The 10,128-nt window shown below is 44.2% G+C and overlaps 1 protein-coding gene across 1 annotated transcript; it reads right to left on the bottom strand.

Moving 5' to 3' along the window:
- Window positions 1-8,262: 8,262 nt before the first annotated feature.
- On the bottom strand, window positions 8,263-9,618 carry LOC139446301 (uncharacterized). Its single transcript, XM_071227651.1, has one exon. The coding sequence runs from the start codon at window positions 9,616-9,618 to the stop codon at window positions 8,263-8,265; it is 1,356 nt and encodes a 451-aa protein (XP_071083752.1).
- Between the last annotated feature and the right edge of the window lie 510 nt (window positions 9,619-10,128).

Here is a 10,128-nt window from a genome sequence, read left to right as displayed (position 1 = left end):
CCGTTCATATTGATCTCCCCGCTACACAAATCATATGGATCTCTCACTGTATACAGATCATATGGATCTCCCCACTACATCGTTCATATTGATCTCCCCACTACACAGATCATACATTGAAGACTGATATTAAAGACATATATCAATATATCAATAAAGAAGGCAAAAAGAAAATCTTCCTGCAATAAACACAAGATAATGAATGATAACGCATCAAAACCATATTTCATGACTTTATTTCATCTCAATGAAACTCCCTGACTTTCATGCTGGAGAAGTTCTCCATCACTAGCGCTATGAACATATACTGATGGAAACAAATAAGGGAACAATGAAAAAAATAGGAAAATAAGCTTTACTGTCTGTACATTTGAAACAGCGTGCATTCAAACTCAACACATGTCAGAATCAAATGGTGAGATGTGTTTCCTTGCATTGTTTCCAACGTGTATTTGGTAGACAAAATCGGTAACCCATCATAGCATATCATTTTACTGTGTCTAAAATGAAGTGTTCCCTTACTCATTTCCATTAGTACATATGTATGGAGTTTATTATTACACCCTCTTTATTTTGCACCCCTGCATGCTCACAAGCCCAGAGGTAGCTTGTACTGGCACATGTACGGTATGGGTGCCTGATTGGTCGAGGCTAATACACACCTGTGATGGATGTAACGCTAAACGGGGAGAGCAATTTCGGGAATCCCTGTTGTAAACAGGGGTCAGATGCCGTGAGCGGGCGGCTGAATTATTACTGTTATGCACGTCAAAAACATGTGCACAATATCACCACTTCTGAACTTTGACAAACCAGGTGATGTTTCAAGACGTGCCATTCTTTGTAAAGGACACTTCCTCACTTGGTTGTGTTGGCCCTTCATAGGCACATATAATTAAGTATGAATTCGAGAAATTCTTACCCAATTAGTCGACACTGATACCTCAGGGATACAGAGTGAGCAGACAAACTATCAAAATACAATCTAACGTCTTCTTTTCTTCTCAGTTCTGTCCCGAAGTTTGTGTGTAATGGATCATGAAACAAGTATTTTGTCGCGCTACCACCCCAATAGAGAGGTGATTCACAGTCTTTAGCATTAACCCACAGGTCAGGGGACTTTGGTGATCAAACGTAAGGTTACGTTTGATTGTCTTGCAATGATAAGCCTATATGTTACTTAACAGCATTTAAAACAGGCACTTAACACAGTTGTTTGATTGAGGAGTTGGGAGGACAATCCTGCAGTCATGTTGCCACATTAGCCAATTGGCTGAAGTACATACTTTGTTGCTGTAGATATGCGGCAGACAATGTCACATGTGACCCATAAGGGCACACACTGAAGCGTTATAAACAGTTGAATCGAGACCATTGACCCCCTCCCTGCGGGATTTGGACTCCTGGTGTGATGCCCACCAGTGTCGGTCCCTGTCAATGTTTGCGTCGTAAAGATAGATCCCCACCTGTGATGGTCGTCTTTGTCCAGCACGGCACCCTGAGCCTCCCTGGAACACACAATCATGTGTAAACAACCTGTCACATGTCTCACTTAACCGATGTGTCAATTGTTACTGATTAAGTCAGCTGATTGTCAGCTGATACAGTGTGACTGATCTGTGCTATACCTTGATATCAAGTAATATCTAACCACCGCTGAGATCATATCACACATTTGTATTGGGAGAAAAATAGCACCCAGGAATAAATACCATTATGTCATGGTTGATAAAGGCCTATCAGCTGACAAGCAAGAGTGCATATTATTTGTTATGATACTGTCTAGACCTCCACAGGATAGAAATGTAGCTAGCTATGCTTGGTTCTATCTTTTTGCTTGTCATAAATGAGTGTGTTAATTCATCTGCAAAAAAAATATAACAGATATTTGTAATAAGCTGTTGTCTGTCGGTTCAGGGACCATATGTTGAAGCATGCTGTAAAGACAATGTACCAATGTATGAGAATTATATACAAAATAAGAATGGATAGATCATGACCTGATTGATGACAAATACAGAGACTATTGAAACTAAGATATATAAGACAGCTGGAATAGATGAGCATGGATCCACAGCAGTCCAGGGATGGAGCATTCCTTATGAGAGTTGATAGTCTGTTCCACAGAGTGGTCGCTGACACACTAAAAGATCTTTGACCAATCTGTTCAGCTAGGCCAATGGACAGACCAAATTTTTTTCAGATCTGGTTTTCAGATCAGCTGCTGAGGACAGGTCTGTAAGTAGAGCAACAGTTCAGTCAGGTATGGTAGTGCACCACCATGCTGACATTGGTACATCAAACACTGGGTCCTTAACTGGATCTCGGGATCTGTTGGCAACCAATGTAGATTCTTGAGTGTTGGTGTTATGTGTGACCGCTTGCATGTTCTGGTAGTTATTCAAGTGGCTGTGTTTGGGATTTTCTGGACACACATCAGAAAATTTTGTTTTTTCAGCAAAGGAGACTCTTGCAGAAATCAGTGTTTGAAAGAACTAGGGCTTGGGACAATGTCTCAGCTGCAGCTGCTGTAGACAAATGTATCCATTGAAGCGTAGGTGGAAATAGTTTGTCCGGCAGAGCTGATCTACTTGATACTCAGTGCTGATATAGGAATCCATGTGAACTCCCAAATGTTTGACACTTGAAAACAACTTACTGTTGGAATTCCCAAATGTGATATCTTGAAGGATCTTGTTCTGCAGGCGCTGAACCAACCAACCAGCATTGCCTTAAGTGCGACTCACAGGGGTCGACACGTCTTAACGACATGCCGATTTCCATACATTGTACAACATTCGCTGATTGTAACGAATATTGACTAATCGATTTGCTATCACTCACACGATTCGGTCTGCCGATTGAGTGTTGATCTCACGATAATTCATTTCCATGGTATCAAAATGTCTGAAGCAGACGTGGCAGCAGTCATCTGCTGCGCGATATTGTGTGAAGAAGATGGCAATGCAGCGTTCCTCTTTTCTCTTTTGGAATAATCCTTGCTTGAGACATTCCACAGGCTTTCGTGACTCGTGGTTTCTTCGCAGCAGATAAAGCCATGATTCCCGCTTGTGTATAAACAAATATCACGTGACATCAAAATCAAAATCGATAATCATTCAGATGATATGACTCGGTCGGATTCGGCATATCGACCCATGTGAGTCTGCCTTAAGTCTTACTGTTGTCTAGCATAAGCTTATCAATTCTCATCCATGACTTGACAGCTTGTCTACAACTAGTTGTTCTGCACAACGAGACTGCCAGTTGATCAGGAGTAAAAAGGTGCATCAACTGTGCATCACTAGCATAAAAGAGATGATTCAAGTCATGTGTTTGGATGATCTTGCCAAAGCAGTTGGTATATACCGTATTTGACGTAAAAAGCGCACAGGGCGCTCTCAAAATTAGAAATAAGGGGCTCTTATTAGAATATTATTTTGGTGAAAAAAAGAAAGATCGTAAATTTCGTGGTTTATGCTGACAGCCTGAACTGTTTATATACGACAGATATATTTTTCCAGAATTTAATTGCCCATAATTAAGGGTGCATATAACACACGAGTGCGTATTATACATGAATAAATAAGTCTTGTGTACATTGAAGCGGAGCGCTTATTATGTCGAATATGGTAAGTCAATGAGCACAGGATCAAACACTGATCCTTGAGGTACGCCATGCACACAAATATAGAAAGAGAAAACTGAATACAACAACGTTGAGAAAAAAAATCCATCAACTTTTATCACCCATATTTATTGCGCTGATGGGATTCCAATAAGCACTAACATTTCAACATTAAACAAATGTAAAGGAAACAGAATATCCTTAGGGGTGTATAGCTGCTAAAGCCTGGACCCTCTTAAAGGTGCAAGATCACGCAGTGATTAATTTGGTGTCTGTGACCTCAGTGTACTGGATCCCTAACTTGTTTGTTTGTTGTTTAATGCCGCCCTCAGCAATATTCCAGCTATATGATGGTGGTCTGTAAATAATCAAGTCTGGACCAGACAATCCAGTGATTGATATGATGAACAACGATCTACACAATTGGTATACGATGACATGTATCAACAAAAGTCATCAAGCCTGACCACCAAATCCCGTTAGTCGCCTCTTACGACAAGCATAGTGGCCTGTTACATGAAGCATGGGTTGCTGAAGACCTATTCTACCCCAGATCTTCACAAGTTGCTGAAGACCTATTCTACCCCGGATCTTCACGGGTTGCTGAAGTCCTATTCTACCCTGGATCTTCACGGGTTGCTGAAGACCTATTCTACCCCAGATCTTCACGGGTTGCTGAAGACCTATTCTACCCCGGATCTTCACGGGTTGGATCCATAACTGCTTCTTACTGGTACAAGAACATGCAGTGTTTCATGAAACTAATGAATCTATTTTTAGATGACAGCCACAATGGGATGAAATATATTAGTTTGTATGTTTGTTTGTTGTTTAAGCCGCACTCAGCAATTTTCCAGCTATATCAAGGCAGTCCGTCCGTCCGTCTGTATGTATGTAATTCTGGAAATGATCGAGCACCTTTAAGGAACCAGGTATTTACGTTGTGAATAACGTTGTCCAACACAGTACATACTGCGGCACCTTGGGAGGTTGTTCTGTCCTGGCTATTATGACAGATTTATTCAACTAGATAGTGTATGTCTTCCCTGAGTGGCTCCATGTCAGAAGAGGAGTAATGGTATAATTTACTGATGTATATAAATCTTTCCCATCACTAACACAAGACACACATTCAGGCACTGTCTGAGAGAGACACAGTGGGTAGGTGCTCCAACAGAACAGAGGACGGTAGTCTACTTATGTATGTAATAGGGCAAATACCATGTATGGTGAAAGTGTGTTGTGTTCAGTTAAAGAAGATATTGTACATAGAAATGTATGAGGCAAAGGTTGTGATGACCAGGTATGGATGGGTGTTGCTATATAGCTTTTGTGTGCAGATGTCGATAGATGGGTAGAAGGGTGTGAGTATGTATGAGGGAGAGCAAACACCTGCAGGTGGTCTTGTGAGAGGAAGAGTCAACTCCATGGGTGCTGCTGGGAGGGTGGGGTCTGTGGAAGAAGTTGGTGGGGCCGGGTCCTGGGGGGGAAAGCTTGGTGTGACTCAGGTGGGGCACTTGCCAGAGAGTGAGTGAGTGAGGCTTTACACCGCTTTTAGCAATATTCCAGCAATATCACGACGGGGGACACCAGAAATGGGCTTCACACATTGTACCCATGACGGGAATCGAACCCGTCCCTTCTTGCCAGTGAGTGTGAGGGTGTGTGGGGATCAAAGGGGAATATTCCAGCAATATCACATCAGGGGACTCTGCCGGGGAGCATGAGTGGATGGGTAGGTGGGTGCATGGGTGGGCAGGCGAGGGAGCGAGTATGAGTGGGTAAGTGAGTGACTGGGTGGATGAGTGGGTGTCTGTTTGGGTGGGTGAGTGAGTGAGTGAGGTGTTCACTGCTTTTAGCAATATTCTAGCAGTATCACAGTAGGGGAGACCAAAATGGGCTCCACACATTGTTGTGCCTTTGAGAGTGAGCGAGGGCATTACACACGACATAAACAAGGAGCTACAGTGATATACATAAGGCTGAGCAAAGGATCACTTTGTTGGGTCAAGGGAGAGACCAGAAACTGCTGACATGGAATGCTTGGCATTTAAATTAAAAGACAGGTATGAGTTGTGGGACCAAACATGGGCATGTAGATTGTCCAGAAGACATGTTGAAAAACACTGCAAATCTACAGTTGCTTGCCAGGCACTCCTGATTCAATGGAAAAAAAATAATCAAAATTTCAACCAGTTTTTAAAGCATTTTTTTATAATGTTTACTTAACTTTTAACCACTTGAAAAGCGTAAAGTCCAAATTCCAAGTGCTGCAATACAGCCTGACAAGCAGCCATGTGCTACAGTGTATCGTAGAAACCTAGGAGATATAGCAGCCCATCAGCATAGTTACACAAATCATCCAGTTATCTTGTAGCACCTATCAAGAGTTCTTAAAGAGTCAAGAGAGGGCGCTGATTGCTCCCGAGGGGGGAACAAAGTGGGAGACCCTACACCCTTGAGTACTATTTGCTGATTGGCAAAAGACCTCCTGAACAGTTGCAGAGATTCCAAGTCTCTCCAACCCCCTATACTAATTTATTATGTTTATATCTCTAGGTATGTGAAGCACTACAACAATGCTCCACTGTCTAGGTTAGAAGTAGTTTATGATACAACACTGACAGAATCAAAGAAGGGGGACAGGCTGGGCAAACATCAATTCAACCAATTGGTGCCAAGGATGTCAGTAGATGGTGTTCTGGGTGATATGAACACTTATACCATGACGCAGATGTGATTTATACCACTCATGGAGATTATCCTTGTATCCTTCTACAAAAATTATGACATAAATATTAGTTTTAAAAAACAAACATATTGTAAATGTTTTCACTTCCATGTTTTTGTACCATACGTGGAAGGTTCAAATATTTGATAAAAAATGAAACATGTTATGAAAACCAAAATATATCAAAGTTTTCAAAGAATACTAAGAAGAATCACCATGCTCAATCACAGGTCATTTAACTCAAAAGTATTGATCCATGAAACAAGCTTATGACATAACAGAAAACATGTTTGTCATATCCACATTACACATTTATGCAAATTAGATGATTGGCATCAGGATTTTCACTGATGTGCATGTGAGTAGGTGTTTACAAACATTCCTTTGATGTTGGAGACAATTCTAAATAAATATATTGCAATTGATTCCATGGCATTTGATTGGCTAACAAAAAAGTTAGGCCACACCCACTAGCAGACTACTGTTTCCTGATTGGCTGATAATGGAGTGGGTGTGCTCATGTGGCATTATTGCCCAGAATGATGTCACTGATTTCATTTCGTTGTCTACAGTTTTTTCAAGTTACTTATTAAACAAGCAGTCTGTGAAGTTATTATTGTTGACTTATTTATTTATGAAGATTTACACACTGGTGCACACTGGATTTTACATTTATATCTCCATAAACACAAATAATATTGAAGTCAATTCTTAAATAGATAAAAGAGGAAGAAATATCCAAATGGCCAGCAGACAAAACAGTCTGTAATCTCAAATTACATGTTTCAAGTGGTGTTAAATCTGTGTTTGCTGGTTATATAAATGGCGAAAACATTACAAGACTTGTCTAAATATGCATGTCAGGTTCTAATGAAAAGATGCCAGATTTTCATCATAAGTGACCGTGACCGTGACCGTGACCATGACACAGACAAAAATATACTGTTTCAACCCATTTCCTGCATAACATTCCACAAGTGATAGCACAGCTTGGTTAAATGATGCGAAACTAAATCGCAGATATAACCTAAAGTAAGACTTCCGCCCGTATTCCCCCTCCAACATTCATATAATAAAAATGATTGAACAGCATTACATATGAGCATTGTACCCATGTTGGGAATCGAACTCGGGTCTTCGGCGTGACGAGCGAACGCTTTAACCACTCGGCTACCCGACCGCCCTATTTGCTTCTGAATGGGAAAGATTAAGGGGATAAGGATTGAGGTCACCACTTTCCCTGACACATTCAAATAATATGTATTCTCGAAATTTTATCATACATTGTGTATGGAAGCACTGGTAACGTTAAAATGAAAATGTCAGCCGAATGAAACTGTTAATTTGCAAGAAAAGTGTTTAAGTCCTTAGATTATGCACATACACTGGGTACAAAGGCCACAAACAAAAAGTGGGAAACTTAATGGCAATAATGTCAAATAAAGAGGATTAGCCGTTTCATAGAAAAACACTGCCAACAATGTTGTAGACTTGGATGCCAGTTGAAAATAGAATCTAGTTAAATAACTGTTAGAAAATGTTAATTGAAAGAATGTGTCAATTGACGTTAAGCGGGGTGGTTTGGTTAGGTGCGAAGAGTCAATACCGCCCACACTCGTGTCCCCCGACAAACATGAATTGTGGGAAATTACATATACCGGCAGTACACCAATCCTGCAAATCCACACACGTCAAGTCTAGTGTCATATCGACCGAGACCGAGCGTAATGTGTAGATATTGTAGTTCAGCTAGATCTAACTGTGAACCCTCTATGATATCATAATGTCACATTCCAGTGGCATATGGTACATGAATGACATATTAATATTGAAGTATATATATATACTTATACACACAGCATATAGTAATTTCTAAGTTTTTGCTTGAGAATTTTCCAGCCTTTCATTTACACAAGGAGAGCTTGGTGTGGCTGGTGGTGTGGGGGACAGGGGGAGAGCTTGGTGTGGCTGGTGGTGTGGGGGACAGGGGGACAGCTTGGTGTGGGGGACAGGGGGGAGCTTGGTGTGGCTGGTGGTGTGGGGACAGGGGGGAGCTTGGTGTGGCTGGTGGTGTGGGGGACAGCTTGGTGTAGCTGGTGGTGTGGGGACAGGGGGGCAGCTTGGTGTGGCTGGTGGTGTGGGGGACAGGGGGACAGCTTTGTGTGGCTGGTGGTGTGGGGACAGGGGGAGAGCTTGGTGTGGCTTGTGGTGTGGGGACAGGGGGAGTGCTTGGTGTCGCTGGTGGTGTGGGGGACAGGGGGACAGCTTGGTGAGGCAGCTGGTGTGGGGGACAGGGGGAGCTTGGTGTGGCTGGTGGTGTGGGGACAGGGGGAGCTTGGTGTGGCTGGTGGTGTGGGGGACAGGGGGACAGCTTGGTGTGGCTGTGGTGTGGGGGACAGGGGGAGCTTGGTGTGGCTGGTGGTGTGGGGGACAGGGGGAGCTTGGTGTGGCTGGTGGTGTGGGGGACAGGGGGAGCTTGGTGTGGCTGGTGGTGTGGGGACAGGGGGAGCTTGGTGTGGCTGGTGGTGTGGGGGACAGGGGGAGCTTGGTGTGGCTGGTGGTGTGGGGGACAGGGGGAGCTTGGTGTGGCTGGTGGTGTGGGGGACAGGGGGAGCTTGGTGTGGCTGGTGGTGTGGGGGACAGGGGGAGCTTGGTGTGGCTGGTGGTGTGGGGGACAGGGGGAGAGCTTGGTGTGGGGAACAGGGGAGAGCTTGGTGTGGCTGCTGGTGTGGGGGACAGGGGGAGCATGGTGTGGCTGGTGGTGTGGGGGGCAGGGGGGCAGCTTGGTGTGGCTGGTGGTGTGGGGGACAGGGGGGGAGCTTGGTGTGGCTGGTGGTGTGGGGCACAGGGGGGAGCTTGGTGTGGCTGGTGGTGTGGGGGACGGGGGCAGCTTGGTGTGGCTGGTGGTGTGGGGGACAGGGGGGGAGCTTGGTGTGGCTGGTGGTGTGGGGGACAGGGGGGAGCTTGGTGTGGCTGGTGGTGTGGGGGACAGGGGGGAGCTTGGTGTGGCTGGTGGTGTGTGGACAGGGGGAGAGCTTGGTGTGGGGGACAGGGGGACAGCTTGGTGTGGCTGTGGTGTGGGGACAGGGAGACAGCTTGGTGTGGCTGGTGGTGTGGGGGACAGGGGGAGAGCTTGGTGTGGGGGACAGCTTGGTGTGGCTGTGGTGTGGGGGACAGTGGGGAGCTTGGTGTGCCTGTTGGTGTGGGGGGCAGGGGGACAGCTTGGTGTGGCTGGTGGTGTGGGGGACAGGGGGAGCATGGTGTGTGGGGAAAACACAGTGGGGTCGGGTCCTGGGCAAAAGCAAGGGGTTACTAGTGTGTAGGGTAATTGAGGGATGGGGCATTTCGTCAATGGTTGGAATAGGGGATGTGGATCAAGGTGGCTGGAGTGAGTGAATGAGTGAGTGAGTGAGTGAGTGAGTGAGTGAGAGTGAGTGAGAGTGAGTGAGTGAAATATTGCAACACAGCTTTGACTTGAAAATGTGGCAAAGGAAGTAACATACTTTTTCATATCTGAAATTAGAGAGTGTCATGTGGCAACATATTGTCGTATCTGCATATCTCCGTTATCAAAATGACCATCTAGAGACTATGTGATTAATTAGTTAAATTCTACAGAACATGTGCTTAATTAGGTAAATTCTCAGGTTACTTTATATTTCATTGGAATCATGTTTCCATGGCAATGCAATATTATTCCAATTCAAGTTTTTTTAATTATTTTTTAACAGCATGCCAGCATGTGTAAATCCAAAGACATGCTCATGAC

This window comes from Haliotis cracherodii, unplaced genomic scaffold (genome assembly GCF_022045235.1).
Source record: "Haliotis cracherodii isolate W230 unplaced genomic scaffold, xgHalCrac1.p SCAF_6, whole genome shotgun sequence".
Classification (NCBI taxonomy): domain Eukaryota; kingdom Metazoa; phylum Mollusca; class Gastropoda; order Lepetellida; family Haliotidae; genus Haliotis; species Haliotis cracherodii.
The sequence above is the reverse complement of the archived record's forward strand: the minus strand, read 5'-3'. Positions and strand labels throughout refer to the sequence as shown.